Source organism: Bombus pascuorum, chromosome 12, assembly GCF_905332965.1.
Source record: "Bombus pascuorum chromosome 12, iyBomPasc1.1, whole genome shotgun sequence".
NCBI lineage: Eukaryota > Metazoa > Arthropoda > Insecta > Hymenoptera > Apidae > Bombus > Bombus pascuorum.
The window spans coordinates 10,260,237-10,280,728 of NC_083499.1; the positions used below are offsets into that span (position 1 = coordinate 10,260,237).

The following is a 20,492-nucleotide window of genomic DNA, read 5'->3' on the forward strand; positions in this document are numbered from 1 at the left end:
AATGTAGTTCTCACATGTTCACTGAGTTTATTTCGTAATTTGGCAATTTTTTTGTTCTGTTTTTTAATGTGATCACGCATTCTTTGAATAAATCTTAAAATATGGGGAAAATTATGTAGTTCTTCTTGGAAATCCGCTTCAAAATCTGATTTTATTTCTCCTTCATCACTTTCACTAGATATGTTATTTTCTATCATTCTGTTTGCTTTATATGCTGAAACCAATAAAATAAAATTTATTATTTGAATTTTAAATTTCTATTAAATTAAAGAAATGTTTAATAGTAGTTTAAAACATAGTGTAAAATAACAACAATTTTTTATAAAACATATGAATAATAAACTCTACAAAAAATTTGAATTTTGATGTTCTTCAACAACTTATAAACAAATACGCTAGAATTGATATATAACCTCTAATCCAGATAATGTCAAGAATCAAATTCACTTATACAAATAAAACAGAACAAAGGTCTTGTACTTCGATTGTATAGACAGAGATAAGAATAGTACATATAACATTATAACAATATAAATAAAATTTATATAATATTATTTATAACTTATAACTTGTAAATTATAAATTCATACAATAAATTTATACGACATGTATATACAATATTGTAATACAATATTTCTATTTCACATTTTCGTTTTACATTTACGCGCAAATTACAATATATCTTATTCTTTAATTTCGATTAAAGCATGATACCTACATATTCTATGTATCTATAAACAAACTTATAATTCGTAGTGCTAATTTAGTTATGTCAACAGAGATCAATTCATAGTTTCACTTGTACATTTAAAATACTGTAATACTTTACCTTTCGCGCCTTTTTAAAATATGTATCCCTTTTCTTATGAAGACAAACGTAAGAAAGTTTTCCAGAGAAAGTATATTAACTTTAGATTATATATCTAACATAAATAAATGAATAAGTTCCTAGTGTGATCATTCTGCCATCTGGAAACAGCTGTTTGTTAACACCCTCGAGCATCATGGCCGCTCCCAGTCCAATGGAGCCGTCGAAAATGTCATTAGTCGGCTAAAATGCGATCAAATAGTGCCTAAATATCATTCGCTAATACGTCAAACATAAACATTGCGTACGCGATTCAGATTTACTTTGTGTTTCTCGTATCTGTCATTTTGAAAATGACTCTGCTGTGATTCATTTTCAATTCGTATGCGAATGTCCCTCCTACGCTACGCATCTTTCACAAACAGTAACCAGTGTTTTGTTAAAGCATTATTTATAATAATAAACACGCTGCATTGTCAGGACATGTTACAATGATGCCGATAAAGGATAACCAGGATGTGGCATGTTTTCTGGTCACAAAACATTCATGGAAAGGAAAGTAAGTTCGTGTTTTTTAGTTCTTACTACTTGTCAAAAACTATCCATTTTATGGATAATAATATACGTACAATGGGCAATAAAATAGGTACACAAGTTTTAAAGCATCGTAGATTAGTTATAAAAAGTGAAATTGCTGTCATAAGGTGTATATGTGTGTTTGTCTGTGTATAATTTAAATAAAACAAGAACCTAACGCTGGATTGTCTGGGATACAATAATATAAGGAAAAATAGTTAAATAAGAATCACATGTTATATATTTGTATCTTCCAATTAAGACATTGTAATATTGTCATATTATAAACGCATATTAATATTATAATATATTTTTAACATATTTTGACATTCAATATCATAACGGAATATAATTAAACATATTGAAATTAAATAATTTCTATACTTATTTATTTTTAAAATACATATAGCCTTGTTATATGGAATCTAACATAAATTAATATGTTTTTATATGATATAATGTCATTTATTAAATTATTGTTATATTACATATTTTTATCTAAAATAAATATTAAAAATCTTATTTAATGCTTATACAACAGGTACAAACGTATCTTTTCAATTGGATCCATGGGTATAACAACATATAATCCTACTACATTAGAAGTTACAAATAAATGGGAATACTTAGATTTTATAAGTGTGCAACCAACAAACAGAAATCAATTAGGTCTGCATGAATTTAGTATAACAATGCGCAAAGAACGAAAAATTGACAATATGAAATTTAGTTCAGAATACAGAGCTCATTTATTAACTGAAGCTCTGAAATATAGAAACCAATTTGCTGAGAAACCTAAAGAAATTTTGGTGAGTTATATATTCTTTATATAACACTTTCAGGAAAAGATACTATTAAAGTTTAATCAAACCTGTTATCAACCTAGCCATATGGTTAATATATATGTAATAGTCTGTAGCATATTTGTTTACAATTATCTGTATAACTAATACATGCAATACCATTTATATCAATCTATATAATATCTACTAATTGTAATTCAATATTTTTATCAAATCATCCTATTGAAATTTGTAATTAAATAAAATATTCAAAATAAAACAATAAATGGCAATTATATAAAAGAGGGTACATTAAAAAGGTTACATTAGTAAATCTTAATTAAAATCTTAATTAAAATCTGTATTAAATCTGTATTAAAATCTTTTTAAATAAAAATGCAAAAAAGAATCAAAATATCTTATTAAGCTTTTCTCATGAAGTCAAGTAACTTTCATCTAAAACACTGTTTTATATTTCTCATACTTGCATAAATAATCACATATATATATTTAAAATGGACATACTGTATGGTTATGAAAACTTATGAACAAAAATATTAAGATTTCTGCATAAAAAAAAGAATTTTAGAAAAATTATTAATATTTTTTTGTAACATTTCTAATTGAACAATTGATAAATCTTTTGCCAGTTGGCTGCCCTAATTAAAAGAAGTAACTTTTATAAAAAATATATATATATATAATATTTTTTTCTTCTTCTTACTTGCAGTTTGCGAGTTGTAATATAAAATCGAAAAATAGAGACAAATTTTCAGGGGTCAATATTACTTTGCAGTGAGTTTGGGTAGCAATAAAATTGCGTTATATATAACTATATATACAAACACATATGTAATATCATCATGTCCATAGATAGAGCTAATCCAAACCTAACTCACATTAAGATAAAAAATAACAAAAGTATTTTTATCAATATCTCGGAAATTAAAGCCGTGCAATGGTTATGTCTATAAGAAACACTTGTTCAGAATCACGGTCATAACATATATTTGAAAATCATTGAAATTGGTGAGATTTACCCTTTTCTATATAACTGCTCAATAGATAAACTATTATGTTCACCATTTTCAATGTGTACTGCATTTATTAAATTAATATTTTCATTTTCTCTAGAGGTATCAAGCTTATAAACATCATTGGTCTGATACAAGATTACCTGTTGTGTTAGAAGTGACACCATATAGTCTTGACCAATTAGATCCAGCAACCAATATGGTATTAGCCAGTTATTGTTATAAAGATTTTGAAGGAATTCTTACAATGAAAGATTATTCTAATGGATTTGTAATTGTATGTGGAGGATTTGGACGTTTACATCTTTTTGCTTCTCAACACATGGAAGAAATTAAAAAAAAGCTGCTGGAATCAGCTATGAACAATTTAGGTATCAGCATAAAAGTTTTGAAAGAACCAATCAAATTAGATGATTTTGTTGCTCAGAGGTTGGGTAAATTTAGTGCTGATGAACATATAACAAGTGTATCAGAATTTACTGTTCATAAGTATTCATCTAGACATATAGATCCTCAGAGAAGAACTCTTTGTCTTTCTGATACGTGTTTATTGGAAAGAGATCCTCAGACATATAATATTTGTACTCTTAGACCTCTGTCAGATATTTTTGCGTTGATTCGTGACAATGAAAATCCACAATTATTTACTATACAGTATCTCAATGGTCAAACACGTAGTTATACTGCAACGGATAGAGATTCTTTGTTAGCTTCCTTATTGGATGGAGTTAGAGCATCTGGTAATAGAGATGTTCATGTCAGAATGTATCCAGTACCTAGGGGGAAAAGACTTGGACCTCTTAATTTACCTGTTGATGAAGAAGTTGAAACATCTCATGTTAAGTTTCTTCAACAACCACCAAGTGGACGTAGTTTTGCTGAAATTTTGGAAAGATTTAATGCAAATATTCCCTATAGTGGTCTTAATTACTCTGTTACACAAGATGTAAGACATATTTCCTATATTTAATATTGTGTATATATATATATATAATAATATATATATAATATATTATATATATAATTATATATATAATATATATAATATATATATATAATATTAAATTTCTATATGATTATCAAATATAAAAATGAATATTGTGCAGTGCATTAAAGCGGTGATAGTTTATTAAATTTGAATTAAATTATATTAAATTTTATTAAAATGTATGTGTGATACAAAATAATACATTATAATTATCTATACAGATTAGAATAAATTGAATAAATATCTATGTAAAATGTTCTTTCTAATATTTTGTATTTTCTATTTCTTTTTTATTTATAATAATAAATAGATTGCATTGATCATATTGTATAGATGAATAGATTATATAGTAAGCTGAATAGATATTTTCTTTTTTTGTCTAGGATGTTGTACCGCTTGAATGGACTGCAACAACATTACAACTTCACATATACCATATGATGAATAACTACTTACAGGGTCTTTTTACTGAAAATAAAGATAAAATTATTCTTGGTGCTTTAAATGCGTTGGTCAATAAGGAATTAGAAACAAACAGTGAAATAGAAGCACAATTCCATGCTCTAAGGAGATTGGTTGCTAGCAAAATTGGTTTTACTGCATTTACAACTCTTCTTGGATTTAGAGAAGCTATTGGACATAAAGTTGTGAAAGCTTTGAAAAGACAAGATTATGGTGTAACACAAGCTGCTATAGATTGTATTTGTGCTCTCATGCAACCAATGCATGATGATTGTGATTTAAGACAAGAACAGTTAAATAAAAGTAGCCTTCTCAGTAGTAATAAATTTTTGGAAAATTTACTCGATATGTGGATTAACCATATTGTAAGTGTGAAAATATTAATCTTATCTTCATTTTCTTAACAATAGCAATTACTGCCCTGTAGTATGCTAACATTGTTCCTATAAATATTTCAGAATCATGGTACAGGTGCTCTGGTAGTCTCTGCCATGCTTGACCTCTTAACTTTTGCTCTGTGTGTACCGTATAGTGAAACGACCGATGGTAAACACTTCGATAATCTTCTAGAAATGGTCGCCGCAAGAGGAAGATCACTTTTTAAACTGTTCCAACATCCGTCGCTAGCTATTGTTAAAGGTGCTGGATTAATAATGAGAGCGATTATCGAAGAAGGTGCACCGGAAGTGGCTGCAAAAATGCAAGAACTTGCTCTTGCGGAAGGAGCTTTACCAAGACATCTATTAAATAGTCTTTTTACTATTGGTACTGATGGTAGACTGTTGACACATAGACAATTGTGTAGACATCTTGTAGGACTTTGGGTTACAGGACATCCTACAGCTATGGGACTGTTGAAAAGGATTATGGTAAATTAGCATTATTGACTGAGCTTATATAATATCATTTTCATCTAATTACAAAAATGAAAGTATCTAAGTTTATATTCATTATGCATTTATACAGCCTGTTGGTTTATTAAATTACTTAGACTCCGATGAAAAAGTACCCGATTCGTTTCTTGAGAAAGAACGATTGAACAATCGTGATAATTTAAAGATAGCTATAGATCACGCATCAAAAAATAAGAAAAGCCCACAGTGGATTGCGATCGAACGTCAAATGCGTGTAGTTGAAAAACATGTAGAACATGCTCTTCAACACTGGGGAGCTAGGATTGGGATCGAACGTAAAGAGAAAATCAAAGAACGTCCGATAGTATTAAGAAAACGCAGAGAAAGAATTAAATCGGAAGCAAATTGGAATTTGTTTTATTATAAGTTCAATCAGGATCATTCACTGCCGAATTTAATTTGGAATCATAAAACACGTGAAGAATTAAGAACCGCGCTTGAGAATGAAATTCGCGCGTTCAGTTCTGACAAAGATTTAGCAGGAGGAACCCTAATTGCTTGGAATCATAGAGAATTTGAAGTACAGTATCAGTGCCTGTCAGATGAAGTGAAAATCGGTGATTATTATTTAAGGCTTTTGTTGGAAAAAGATAGTCCAGACAGCCCAATAAGAAAATCGTATGTATGATAGAATTTTAATTGTTGTGATTACAATTCAGATTATATTAAATTTATTTCTTAAATTTTCTCACGTTTAACATGTTGTACAGATGAAGTAATAAATTGTTATTTTCTTCGCAGATATGAATTTTTTAACGACTTGTACCATAGATTCATATTAACAACAAAAGTCGAAATGAAGTGCCTTTGCTTGCAAGCAATGACTATAGTATATGAACGATACTATGAAGATATTGGTCCATTTTCGGATACAAAATATATTGTAGGAATGCTGGAACGTTGTACAGATAGAATGGAACGTGATAGATTAGTCATGTTCATAAATAAACTTATATTACATAGAAGAAATGTAAAAGATATAATGGATCAAAACGGAGTACGCACATTAGTCGATCTCTTAACTTTGGCTCATTTACACACATCTAGAGCAGTTGTACCTACACAAACTAATGTAATAGAAGCAGGACCACAACAACAACAGGTTATGGAAAAAGAGTGGTATTACAATGACGGAGATCAGCGGAAAGGTCCTATAAGTTTGAAAGATTTAAAGGAATTGTATCATATAAATCAGATTACATACAAAACGAAAGTTTGGGCACAAGGATTAGACGGATGGCGAATGATTTCGCAAGTTCCACAATTAAAATGGACATTAGTCGCGAAAGGGACACCAGTAATAAATGAAAGTGAATTAGCAACATTGATTCTAAATATTTTAATTAAAATGTGCGAGTATTTTCCAAGTAGAGACGTTGATGACGCGGTAATTAGACCTCTGCCGCGCATGAAGCGGTTATTATCGGATCTTCAGTGCCTACCTCATATTGTTCAACTTTTATTAACGTTTGACCCGGTTTTAGTTGAAAAAGTAGCTACTTTATTATGTGAAATAATGCGAGATAACGCAGATGTTTCGAAAATTTATCTTACTGGTGTCTTCTATTTCATATTAATGTACACTGGTTCAAACGTTTTACCGATAGCGAGATTTTTACAGTTAACTCATACGAAACAGGCATTTAGAAGTGATGATGTAAGTGTGAAGTTTATATTTTTGCTAACTGACAAAATAGACCAGTTGTCTCACATAACATTTTAATATCATAGAATGTATCATCAGACATCATGCAACGGAGTATTCTTGGACAACTTTTACCTGATGCAATGGTTAGCTATTTAGAAAATCATGGCGCGGAAAAATTTGCGCAAATATTTCTTGGTGATTACGATACACCAGAAGCAATATGGAATGCTGAAATGAGAAGAATGCTTATTGAAAAAATAGCAACGCATATAGCAGATTTCTCACCAAAATTAAGAAGCCATACTATGGCTAGATATCAATACATTGCTATACCTGCGATAAGATATCCACAATTAGAGAAGGAATTATTCTGTCAAATATTTTATCTAAGACATCTTTGTGATACTGTAAAATTCCCACAGTGGCCTATTCCTGAACCGGTAAGTCAATAGTAAATGATTTAAAAATATTTATTTATTAATTCCTAAAATATATTTAAAATAATAATACATAATTTTTAGGTACATTTATTGAAAGATGTGTTAGATGCATGGAAGAAAGAAGTAGAAAAGAAACCACCATTGATGACAATGGATGAAGCTTATAAAGCCCTTCAATTGTCCAGTGGAAAACAACATAATGAGGCTGAAGTTAGAAAATCATATTATAAACTTGCGCAAATGTATCACCCTGATAAAAATCCACAAGGCAGGGTAAGTTGTATCAAATTCTATGTACATTAGCAACATATAAACGTATTAAATTCTTCATAGAAGTGTTTTCTGTTCATAGGATAAATTCGAGGCTGTTAATCAGGCATACGAATTTTTATGTAGCCGAAGTTGTTGGTCGACTGACGGTCCAAATCCTGATAACATAGTGCTTATTTTAAGAACACAGAGCATTCTCTTCCATAGATACTCCGACGAACTTAGACCTTACAAATACGCAGGTTACCCGCAGTTAATTAAAACAATCAAACTAGAAACAGACGATGAGCAATTATTCTCAAAATCCGCGCCATTATTGGCAGCCGCTAGCGAACTTGCATATCACACAGTACACTGTTCTGCATTAAACGCGGAGGAACTTCGCAGAGAAGGAGGATTAGATGTTTTATTAGAAGCTTATACACGATGCGTTTCTGTCCTAAATAAATCGAGTAAACTTAATGATATAGCAGTGCAGGTATGCATGCATATCACTAGATGCTTCTCGGTTGCTGGGTCCTTTAGAGGCTGCAAAGATAGGATTATTGAACTACCACAATTAGTTAAAGACCTCTGTAGAATATTACACTTCAAGGTTAGTACTAGCAATTTTGAAAACATCGTTAAAAAATCGCTATTAATATTACATATATTTTTTTATTATTATAATGATATGTATTTACAGCATTTAACAAAATTATGTTCGGTGGCAACAGAATGCGTTTCTTCCCTCGCCACGGACAGTGCGTTACAAATGCAACTTTTACAATCTGGTGCTTTGTGGCATTTATTATTATTTATGTTTAATTACGATTACACGTTGGAAGAAGGTGGCGTTGAAAGAAATCAAGACGAAAATCGTCAGGAAGTGGCAAATAATTTAGCGAAATTAGCAGTTCGAGCATGTGCAAGATTAGGTGGTTACATGACAGGAGAGAATGAAACACCTGTTAATCCTGTTACTGTTGCCGCGTTAGAAAGTTTATTAACACCTTATCTAGCTCGTCAACTCTCGAAGGATAAACCTGAAGAAATATTAAAAATCTTAAACTCGAATTGCTCCAATCCATATTTGATTTGGGATAACGGAACGAGAGCAGAATTGAACGAATACTTGGAAGCTAAACGACAAGAAAGATTAAATGGCAATGATAGTTTTGAACATGATTTTAGTGACTTTAAATATAGCGTCCATGCCGATGAACTTATTATTGGAGAAATATTTGTAAAAGTATACAATGAACAACCCAATTTCCCTATAGAGGTAATTTAACATTATGTAATATTTTTCTTATGAAAAAATTATTTTTACTTAAAACAAAAAAATATTTTTTCAGAACCCCAAAAGTTTTACAATTAATGTACTTGACTTTTTGTCTGAATCGTCAAAATATTTGACATCAATGGGCAATGTGGCATTAGCTAAGAAGGATCAAGAGAAATTGGAACATATTGTTATGTCTTTAGAAGCATTAAAAAATGTTATAAAAAATAATCCAGGAATTGAATTACAATGTATAGGACACTTCAGATTATTATTTGGACTTCTGAGTTGTAATAACTTCAAGTTGATACAGAAAAACGCACTTGAAGTTATTAGTAATGTTACAAAGAACCAAGAATGTGTAGACGATATCGCGGCAAACGAGGTTATAGTACATTTATTATTAGCTTTAAATTCTCTGCAGGAGTGTCAGTTGCTAATATTGGAAACTTTGTATGCTCTGATGAGCTCCACGAAGATCGTAAAAGATGCACTGTCTAAAGGTAAAATTAAACATGCGCCATATCTAAAATTATATCTTTCTTTTCAAAACGAAATTTATGAAAATTTCAGGGGCTGTTGTATACGTTCTTGATCTATTCTGTAATTCAAGTAACACTCAGATACGCGAAACAGCCGCAGAATTGCTTGGCAAGATGTCGTCTGATAAGTTGGCTGGACCAAAAGTAAAACTAGATTTGTCTAGATTTTTACCCAGATTATTTAGTGAAGCTATTAGGGATGCTCCAAAACAATGTGTGCATATGTTTGAAACAAAACACGAGAATCCTGAATTAATATGGGATGATAATGCCAAAGCTAGAGTGTCGAGGATCGTTGGGGAATTAAAAGACGAGTACATAAACATTTTTTAAAAATATTTATTTTCTTGTTTAATTACGTTCATCTAAGGCAAAATAAATTTTTTCAGATATTACATGTTACAAAGACGAAATTCCAATGCAATATTAAAGTTACCTGATACTCAAAGTAATATCGATATCGCAACAAATGAACCCGCAGTCGGAGGTGTATATCTTAGATTATTTATAGCCAGTCCCGCGTGGGCTCTTAGGAAACCTAAGGAATTTTTAAGCGAACTTATGGATACGACGTTAGCCCTTATGTCCAAGGAGAAAACTGATGTAAGTGTACACTTTGATGTGTTATAGTATATGAGTATATTGATTAATTTAATAATATCCTTAAATAGTCGGATATGTTGGAATTAACAACACAAGCGCTAGTAAATTTACTTCAAGCACAACCAAGTTTAGCAGATCAAGTTCCATCATTAGGACACATACCTAGACTATGCCGACAAATGGCAATGCAAAATAATCAACCATCTGTATATAAAACTGCGATATTAATACTTCATCAATTAGCAGCAAGCGAGGTGAGTTCGTTGATTTTTCTTTATAAAATATTAAATAGCATTTAATATTAACAATACTAATTAATAATATTACAGATTTGTATATCATCTATTTGTCAAACAGAATGTATAAGTCCACTGAAACATGCTATGCAATCTAGACGAGATATGATAGCAATAGCGTGTGAAACGCTGAATAGATTATTTTCGACTAACGAGGATAGACTTATAAAACAGGTAAATACAAGACATCAAATATTATTTCTATCAGTATTATAAATTCAAGAACCTTTGTTGTTAATTGTTCCTTATAGGCATTGGACGCTGAAATGGTACCTTATTTGTTAAATATACTAGAAGGACGGTTGGACGTAATTGAAAACCCTGCAACTGCTAAAGCTCAAATAGTCAAGGCTTTAAAAGCAATGACCAGAAGCTTGTTGCTGGGTGAGAAAGTAAATGCGATACTAGAGAAGTCAAGTGTCTGGGCGGAATACAAAGATCAGCGACATGATCTGTTTATTTCTAATACAACTAATTCTGGTTACCTTACTGGTACGATATACATATCAATTATTTTCATTTCTATATTAAATATAATATATTTAAACATACGAATGTAATAATTATATAATATATAGCTGGAACGCCGGTGTCTGCTGGTTATTTAACGGCTGGACCCAGTACCACATTAACCACCGGCCCACCCCCAGTCGACAAAGAAGATAGTTTAATTAATAGAAATGATAGTATCTGATATAGGTAGCATCGTAATTAAAAAAAAAAAATAAAGAAAAAAGAAGAAGGAAATAGGCAGTAAAAATGCCACTTCTGGAAATTCCTATCGGTAAATCGGTAAATCGGTACCGATGTAAAGACTACATTGCCTGTGATTTTTGGCTCCTTAAGATAAGGAATTTATCAAACGAATAATGTTTTTGTTGAATTTACATTTATATTAAGATTATCACAATACAATGATACTTTTTATTATGCTATATAGGCAAATTATATAATTATGTCAGATATGTCATTCTTTACAGAGACATCATCGTGTGGCAAAAGATAGTATTCAATGAAAGTCTATTACTAAACAAATTTTTCTAGAAAATGTCCCTCAAATAAAAAATCTCCCTCGTCGATTGTAAAAATTTTCTAGACAGCGTTTCATTTTGTACTTAGCAAATCTTCCGACACGATTTTTCATCTTATTGTGACAAACGAACTTACATTCCTGGCGAATGAAGGAATAATACGTTCGATGTTTAGCGTTGTTGCTGTATCTGAATGTGATTAATATTACTTGGAGAGATTTTTAAATACTTACTAATAAATACAATATATACATATGAACTTGGTCCAACTTCAACTGCTCGGTGTCCCATGTATCAACGAAAATTTTATTGTTTAAATTACCATCAACATTCTGTAAAAACATTAAATTTATATTTGTTGAATGTATCTTCACGATCTAATCGCATTTTTTGATATGGCAAAATGCTTTCATTTCTTATATACATTAAATTAAAAAATTCAAGAGCGTTTAGGTATGTGATACACATAAAAGCACAAATGCGCTATTTTCATTCATTTTAAAATGTAACGAAAATGTAACTGTATGAAAATGATTTATCATTATTTCTTCGCGATAATTTCACGTTACATTGTTTTCTTTAGAAATCTTATAAGAAAACACGACAATTACGAGCGTATATCGAACGTCTACAACAAATCAAACAATTATAAGAAATTTTAAACACATAATCTTAAAACAAAATCGGTTATATATTTTAAAGCGATATTCATTCATTATTTCAATATACAATATATGAATGTATATCCTTTACTTTTGAAATGTCACACATATATGTATATATACACACACACACACGTATATTGTACTTTGTTATACATATAGCTTGTTTTATGTAAGCTTAAGGCCGAAAAAAAGCGCTAAAACTTCTCGGTGATACTAAACGAGGATCTATCGAATGGATTAGATTCCATGAGTAGGGAGTTCCTCTTTTTCATATCAATTTCTAGTATTCTAACAAAGCGATCATTCAGCAAATACGGGCGGACATCCGTAGAACTTAGGAATATGAAACAAAAGTAAAAGAAAAAGAAACACGCTACGCGTTGTATTTTACTTGCCATCCACCAGTATTGTAATATATATACTTTTGCTACTTTGAATCGATAAGTTGAGTGTTCACGGCGTTAATCAAGCAACAAAGCTACGTAACGAAGACACAAAAATGCTAAGAATAATAGTTCCTCTGATAACAAGAATATAATATGTAATGAATGTAAGAATGTTCACGTGCCTGATGGACGGGACATAAAACAGTATTTCTATACCTGCACTTCTAGAACAAAGGCGAACAAATAAGTTCCTTTTAGACTTCAAAGCTTCGTTTCCGGTAGACCACAAATTTATGAAATATTTACGATTCTTTTGTCACCGTGTACTTGACTTATCGATCGAATCTTCTTTTAGAAAAATGGGAAAAGAAACAATGTTATTAGTGATATAAAAAATAAAGAGATCGAAACGTTGATCATAACGAAATACAAAAAGAGTATAAAAACTGATTGCCATGTTCTTGCTGTACTTTGTGTAATATTGTTACTGACAGTCGAGCAACTGTGTGAACAAATATGGAAGAGCCTTAGTCATTTTTATGTATTTGCACCTGAGTTCTTAAGGTTGAGAAATATTGTATATAAACAGACACACACACATACAAACAAACAAACAGAAGAACACATACAAAAAGAAGTTATACCACAGATTATTGTACGTATAATTAGAAAATAAATGATTTTGCACATGGTACAATTAATGAAAATCGACTGTAAAACGACGTGATTTTTCTAATTTCATTGTCGTGTTTGTAAACACTATTTTAACGAATTGAGGAAAATTTGTCATTTTTCAGATATACATATGTTATTATTGTTAAACTTTGCATACGTCCATATTTAAGCATTTGTTGTCGGACTGTTAGGAAATTAATTTGTCTAGACTATTTTTGAATTGAGTAAACGTAGGTCTACTGTGAAGTCGTGTATTCTAGCAAGAGAGTAAAACTCGCTTTTTACAACATTTTTAACTGAGCCTAGGATGAAAATGTAAACATTTTGGAGATTTATACAGGTATGTATATGTCGAAAATTTCATCAAAATGGACTAACATTACTATGAGCTACGAACGATTAAAAATGGTTAAAATCGCAGTTTTTTACGACTTTCGGTCTAAAATCTAAAGATTCTTACATCTTTGGATGCCTGTCGCTTATTTCCGTATCAACCGATTTCGACAAATTATAATTTTTTCAAAACCTTTTTACTCGTTATTTAGTAAATTAATCTTTCTAAGTTTTTAAAGAAATCGAATGGTTTAACACAATTAAAAAATAAAAGAAATCAATTTTAAACAATGTATGAATATTCATGTGACTTATTGTATCTGTAATAATCAGCATGTACTTGTTTCAGGTACGATATGCTATAAAGCTATACATATTATTTGAATGATTTCGATAAATCACGCGAATAAATTCATTCTTTGAATCGCACTGTAAATTCTAATTAAGAAATTGGTATGTTCTCTTTTAAAATGAAATATCCTATGTCTACAAATTTCTTAATAAGAAAATCAAGATAGCTGTTGATTATCTGAATCTTCAATGCCTTTGTTATTATTCTCATATATATTTAATGTTTGATTTTTTTAACGCAATGCTTAAGAAATTTGTACAAACCGATCACATAAGAATATCTTTAAAATGAAGAAAATTATTTTTGAGTGCTAAATAATTTCTTAAACTGAATAATATAATACTGAAAAAATGATGCTACAAATAACTAGCATTCCAAGTATAATCTCAGATTAGCATAATCTTATATCATATTAATAGGTAGAAAGTAAAACAGAGTTTTATGTGTAAAAATATATATATTAAAATCATCTATGGTAAAAATAGAAATTTAATCCTCGGAAGATAAAATCAGTATTCAGTACAAATCGAAAATAGCTAGCTAGTTAACGCCATCTTTTAACTATTACTAGAATTATAATTTCTGTACATGAAATCATTGTGATCAAATAATACAGCTACTAACAACATCTCGATAATAAATTTAATATAATAGATTAGTCTATAGATTTAATGAAGAAATTAACAAAAAAATACATAAAATTTATCGTTTTTAAGTTAAAGTGTTCAACATGAAGATAGTTTGCGCTGCCAAAACTTGTAAATACTCTTTGGATAATGAAGACTCGACAAATGTCAAATTCATTCACTTTCCGAACAGTGATACGTAAGTCTTGTCAAATTATAAATTAATCACTACTTAAAAATAATATTTCATTCATTATACTAGTCATAGTTATATATATTTTTAATTTGCAAGCAAATAATATTCTTCATTATCATAATAATCATTATGTAAAATAATATACTTAATTAGTAGTTTTTCTTTCTTTATTAGAAATTAAATATTTTTTTTTTTTATAACTTGTTATATATTATTTTCTTACAGTTCAAAAATATGGGCACATCAGTGTGATAGAACGGATCTTTTAATGAAATCTAATGAAGAATTGTATTCAAATTATTATATATGTTCTCATCATATAGAAGATCGTTATTTCATAAATAAGACAGATCCTGTGATAATAGATCAACATGCTATTCCAACATTATTTGAATCTGATATTATTGCTGGAAAGGATTCAAAAAATGTCTTTGATAAAAATGAACAAACAGAAATAACTGATAATGTTATGTTATCATATTGTGATATGGATGTTGAAATGGATCAGTATCATGAAATCAGTATTAAATTTTCAAATTTATGTAGAATATGTGAAGAACCATGTTTCGATGGTATAGAAATATTTTCACTGAGAGGAATAGATCTGAGGCTAAAAGAAAAAATAAGTTTACATTTACCAATCATGGTTGATATGGAAGATATAATGCCACAGAAATTGTGCATGAATTGCTATAATAAGTTAGAAGTTGCACATTCGTTAGTTATAACATCTTTAAGAACAGACATGAGGTTGAAAAAATTTTTGAATATTAATGCGGAAGTAAGTAGCTAATAAATATAACTTAATATTTAACTACTATATATGTATCATAATATTAAGATCAAATGTATATATTATTTTACAGCTAAATTATGATCATAAGTATAGTGCCATAGCAAAAAAGTGTTCCTTAGAAATAGATGAAGAAATGTCTATGAATGAAACAACTGATGTTACACCTGTAGAATTATCTTCTAGCAAAATTTCTATGAATCAGGATGTTCCTAAAGAATTTAGTGACTTGGAAAATACCAATGTGCAAAAAGATAGTTTTCAAAATAATATAAGAAAAGAAATGCAATCTGAATTAAATAGCTTTATTGCATCACATAATCAGGAAATTAAAGAAGATGAATGTACAGATAGACTAGCAAAAGATTATTCAGATAATAAAATATTAAATAATGAAATTCAATGCTTGTATTGTAAAAATATGTTTAAAACACAAGAGATGTTTGAAAATCACAAAATGTTGTGTGATGGAGGAGAAATAGTTGTACAGAAGGAAAAAGAAGCTAATAATATGAATGATAAAGAATCCAATAATATAAAGATAATGAATCTTCAATTTATAACAAAAACTTGTAATGTTTGTCATGCAAATTTTGAAACTGAGAAACACTTTGTTGAACATAAACTTTCGTATTGTAAATTTCTTCAGGTAAAAGATTATCAAATTACTGATAAAATAATTATGAACAAAGAACAGTGCAATAATCATGAAGATTCCTACAATACCAATAATCCATCAATGGAAACCAATAAAAAATGTGGCCATTGTGGTTTGATTTATATTACTAAAAAGGAATTATTAAATCATATTATGGACTGTCATGAAGGTCAACTTCTATTTAAATGTATCATGTGTGATAGAAGCTATGAAAAATGGTCTAGTTTAGATGTACATGAAGCCACTCATAGGATAGATAAACCTTATTTATGTGATTTATGTGGAAAGAGTTTTAAACATTCCAATAATTTAAGAGGTCATAAAAGAACTCATTTAGATGATTCAAAAAAGAAACGACACATTTGTGACATTTGTGGAAATGCATTTAGATCTAGGTAGCATTCTAAAATTTTTAAGTACTATATCATAAAGTAAATCATCAATTTTGTATTTTTTAATAATTGTTAAATATGTAATTCAGGTTTCATTTGGGAGAACATATGAATCAACATAATGGAAATAAACCTTACTCCTGTGAAAAGTGTGGCAAAGCTTTTTACAAAAGAATACAACTAAGACAGCATAAACTTTCTCATGGTTTGAATAAACATGTCTGTCCAATTTGTGGCACAGCTTTCAATCGTAAAGGAAACATGAATACACATCTTAAACGTCATAACAGTAGAGATGGTATATATACATGTAGCGTAAGTATACCATTATTAGAAACAAATCAATAGCATTCAAGATTAATAATTCATAGCATTCAGTATTACGTAAAAACATATGCATTTTATTTCTAGATATGTACACACACATGTAAATCAATGAGTGAGCTAAAGTTACATAGAAAAAAACATACAGAACAAGATACTATAGAAAACATAGAAAAGAAACATATAGATAAACCTACATGGAAATGTAAGAGTTGTGACCGAATATTTTCAACTCGAACGGTATTATTAAATCATGAACGTACACATAAAGAAGATAAAATAAGTATCGATTGTAATATTTGTGGAAAAAAATTAGCAAGCAAAAATTCTCTGGTGTATCATAAAAAATCCATTCATTCTTCGGAGAGACCGTATATGTGTCAATATTGTGAAGAATCGTTTGTTTCCAAAGAATCACGTCTTATACACGAAAGAATACATACCGGAGAACGTCCTTACGTTTGCAAAATATGTAAAATGGAATACAAATGTTCAAGTAATCTTAATCAGCACGTAAAAATTCATTCTGGGATTAAGCCTTATATATGTATATATTGTAATAAAAGTTTCACGCGTAGAGGAACGTTAAATGTGCATGAAAGAATACATACTGGAGAGAAACCATTTGCTTGCGAAACGTGTGGTAGAACATTTTCTCAGAAAAATGACATGATCAAGCACACTAAAACACATAATGCCAAATCGTTGTCTTGTGAACAATGCAATGAAGTTTTCGCAAGAAAAAAAGATATCCTAAAGCATATTGCTTTGCACGAACAAAATAATCCTATAATTCAGGAATATGTAGAGATACAACAAGAAATAGAACCTTACAGTGTGGATATAGCATGCTCTGAATTTGAATAATTTTTTTTATGTATAAAATAAAATAAATATTAGGTACTAAAATAATTTGTGCATGTAGGTACATAAATTTAGTTAACAGATTTCGCCTGCGTTTAGTTTCAATTTCAATTACTGTTGCTAATGTCGTATTTATCTTGAATCGATAACGTTACATGTGATATGAAGTTGATAGAGGAATCACCTGACCATTTTAGGAAATAGTAAAAATTAATTTGTATATTTGCTCAGGGATTTACTTCGATCACGTAATACAAAATCTTTTAATACGTTAGATTTATTTTATTTTATACTTATTCGTGATAGTTGATGATATGTATTTAAAAGTAACTAACCTTTGTAAATTTGTACTTTATCACATTATTATTACTATTTTTAACGTAAATTATTATTGCGCGATTTTGTCAGTCTCATATTTGTTTATCTCAGATAAAAAAAAATAGATATGAACTTTTCCGTAGATCCGTACAATTAAATAGGTTCTTGTCTATGCTAGTGTGTAATCAAACAGTACAGATCCCTACTTATATAGGTTCTTGTATATGCTAACTTTAATTGACCTCAGCATTTGACCGCATGGTGCAGCACCTGTACTGAGAAATAACTAGAATTACGTGCGTGATTATTCTCGTTTCCTCTCTGTTATTACTATGGGTACATATAGAAATTATATGAAATTATTAGAATCGTGGCCTTTGGATAATTCTAAACCTGGCAGGTAATTTTACTAAATAAACTAAATGTGGCTATTTTTTCCTTCTCCATAACCTATATTCAGGTTAGATTTAATATTTTAAATAGTTATGGTTATAAATGCTTTGATACTGTATACAATTAGTTATATGTTTTATAGTATTAGAATATATTATTAATTTTATATCTAATTATTGTAATTGTTGTTATAAAATATAATTATAATTTACATGTATTTTAGAGACTTAGCTCAACATATTCGTGATCAATTAAAACTTGCTTTTGCAAAGGGTGAAGCTAGTGAAGTAAATCGTGAACAATGTGACCGTTATTACAAGATTTTGAAGAAAATTTCTTCCAATCATTATGGACAAATGTATAGTCGTACACTTTCAAGTACTGCTACTGGATTAACCAAAGATCAATGTAATTTATTGCTTACACCAGAAGCACAAGATCACTTTTCAGAAGATAGAAGACCATCTATGAAGAATACATTTTCAAGACTATTCAGGAATTTTGTTAAGAATGAAGTTAATAAGTGATATAATTAATGTATATAAATATTATGGCATGAAATATCTAAAAAAGGACGTACATTATTTATTTTGGACACATAATGATACGATAGATTTAAAGAATAGTAGAAAATACAGCAAAATAGCAAACAAAACTGATAATACTATTAAAAATACACCTCATGTGCCAGTTATGGTGAAGGAAGTATTACATTATTTGGAGCCATTACCAGGAAAAGTTTTTGTGGATATGACATTTGGAGCTGGTGGGCATTCTACAAAAATTTTGGAATCTTCACCTGATGTAAAAATATTTGCATTGGATAGAGACCCTGTTGCATATCAACATGCACAAATTTTGTCAGAGAAATATCCTGGACAAGTAATACCTTTATTGGGGAGATTTTCTGAATTGCCACAGTTGCTTTGTAAATATAAGGTAAATGTACATACTATAGATGGCTTCTTGTTTGATTTTGGTTGTTCATCTATGCAATTTGATATTGCTGAAAGAGGATTTTCAGTGTCAAAAGATGGACCTTTAGATATGAGAATGGATGGATTTAGATGCCCATCAGAACCTACAGCTAGTGAAGTTTTAGAGCAAATAACAGAAACAGACTTAGCTCGTGTGTTAAGAATTTATGGTAATGAAAAATATGCTAAAAAAATTGCACGTGCCATTATAGAAGCTCGATATAATTTTAGAAACTTAAAAACTACACAAGAATTAGCTCAACTTATTGAATCTGTGGTTTTTGAAAGAAGACTTGATCAACTTGGCAGACATTCTCATTGTGCAACAAAAACATTTCAAGCATTAAGAATTTTTGTAAATAATGAATTAAATGAGATTAACTATGGTATTATTATTGCTGGGTCATATTTAAAAACGAATGGTCGTTTAATAACAATATCTTTTCATTCTCTGGAAGACACAATCGTTAAAAGGCATATGTCAGGAAACATAACAGAAACTGTAGCTAATGTGTTACCATTAAAATATTTAAATTATGGTAAATATTATAATTTAACTGAAATGGAAGAATTTAATAAAACACCTTGGAAAATGTTGCACAAACATGTAATAACACCTACACTAGAAGAAATAAATGTAAATCCAAGATCACATTCTGCAAAATTACGAGCTATGTGTAAAATAACTTAAATTACTGTCAAATTTTAGAGTTGACATTATAGATACGAATAAATATTTCCATTTGTATCTTTTTTTAAATACAAAATAATATTTATTGGATCTTTAACAATATATGTACATTGTATCATGTGTAAAAAAAGAAATAAAGAGTTACAATTTAGAGATGCAAAAATATACAAAATATTCAAGGTAAAATATTC

General features: G+C 29.5%; 4 protein-coding genes across 10 annotated transcripts in view; 3 read left to right on the forward strand and 1 right to left on the reverse strand.

Annotated features, from left to right (window-relative positions):
• LOC132912653 (angiogenic factor with G patch and FHA domains 1) overlaps positions 1-988 on the reverse strand; it is an 84,761-nt gene extending 83,773 nt beyond the window's left edge. For 4 of the 6 annotated variants that reach the window (XR_009659248.1, XR_009659247.1, XR_009659249.1 and 1 more), the window contains exons 1-2: positions 830-988; positions 15-214 (exon numbers count right to left, since the gene is read on the reverse strand). Coding sequence is in view for 3 of the 6 variants with exons in the window: in XM_060970272.1 (XP_060826255.1) it covers positions 15-197 (183 nt within the window). In the remaining 3 variants the exon portion in view is untranslated. Of the gene's footprint in view, positions 1-14; positions 215-313; positions 444-718; positions 739-829 lie in introns of those variants that run through there. The other 2 variants (XM_060970274.1, XM_060970273.1) reach the window with 2 other exon arrangements.
• LOC132912641 (dnaJ homolog subfamily C member 13) lies at positions 989-12,699 on the forward strand. Of its 2 annotated transcripts, none has more exons than XM_060970228.1 (18): positions 989-1,367; positions 1,926-2,193; positions 3,301-4,146; positions 4,572-5,015; positions 5,109-5,519; positions 5,617-6,182; positions 6,306-7,221; positions 7,296-7,652; positions 7,734-7,925; positions 8,005-8,517; positions 8,608-9,186; positions 9,260-9,689; positions 9,760-10,042; positions 10,118-10,331; positions 10,400-10,585; positions 10,661-10,801; positions 10,879-11,119; positions 11,206-12,699. In XM_060970228.1, the coding sequence occupies exons 1-18, from the start codon at positions 1,300-1,302 to the stop codon at positions 11,319-11,321; spliced, it is 6,771 nt and encodes a 2,256-aa protein (XP_060826211.1). In that variant the 5' UTR covers positions 989-1,299; the 3' UTR covers positions 11,322-12,699. The 2 variants fall into 2 exon arrangements, with proteins under 2 accessions (XP_060826211.1, XP_060826213.1); XM_060970230.1 differs by having other exon boundaries at positions 4,647-5,015.
• Positions 12,700-14,645: 1,946 nt separating this feature from the next.
• On the forward strand, positions 14,646-18,237 carry LOC132912649 (zinc finger protein 84-like). The gene is made up of 5 exons (XM_060970254.1): positions 14,646-14,894; positions 15,117-15,672; positions 15,758-16,737; positions 16,824-17,049; positions 17,146-18,237. Exons 1-5 carry the CDS (start codon positions 14,800-14,802, stop codon positions 17,923-17,925), a joined length of 2,637 nt encoding a protein of 878 aa, XP_060826237.1. The 5' UTR covers positions 14,646-14,799; the 3' UTR covers positions 17,926-18,237.
• A 335-nt stretch (positions 18,238-18,572) lies between these two features.
• Positions 18,573-20,487, forward strand: LOC132912861 (probable methyltransferase-like protein 15 homolog). Its single transcript, XM_060970640.1, has 3 exons — positions 18,573-18,640; positions 18,857-18,991; positions 19,107-20,487. The coding sequence occupies exons 1-3, from the start codon at positions 18,573-18,575 to the stop codon at positions 20,299-20,301; spliced, it is 1,398 nt and encodes a 465-aa protein (XP_060826623.1). The 3' UTR covers positions 20,302-20,487.
• The last annotated feature ends 5 nt before the right edge of the window (positions 20,488-20,492 follow it).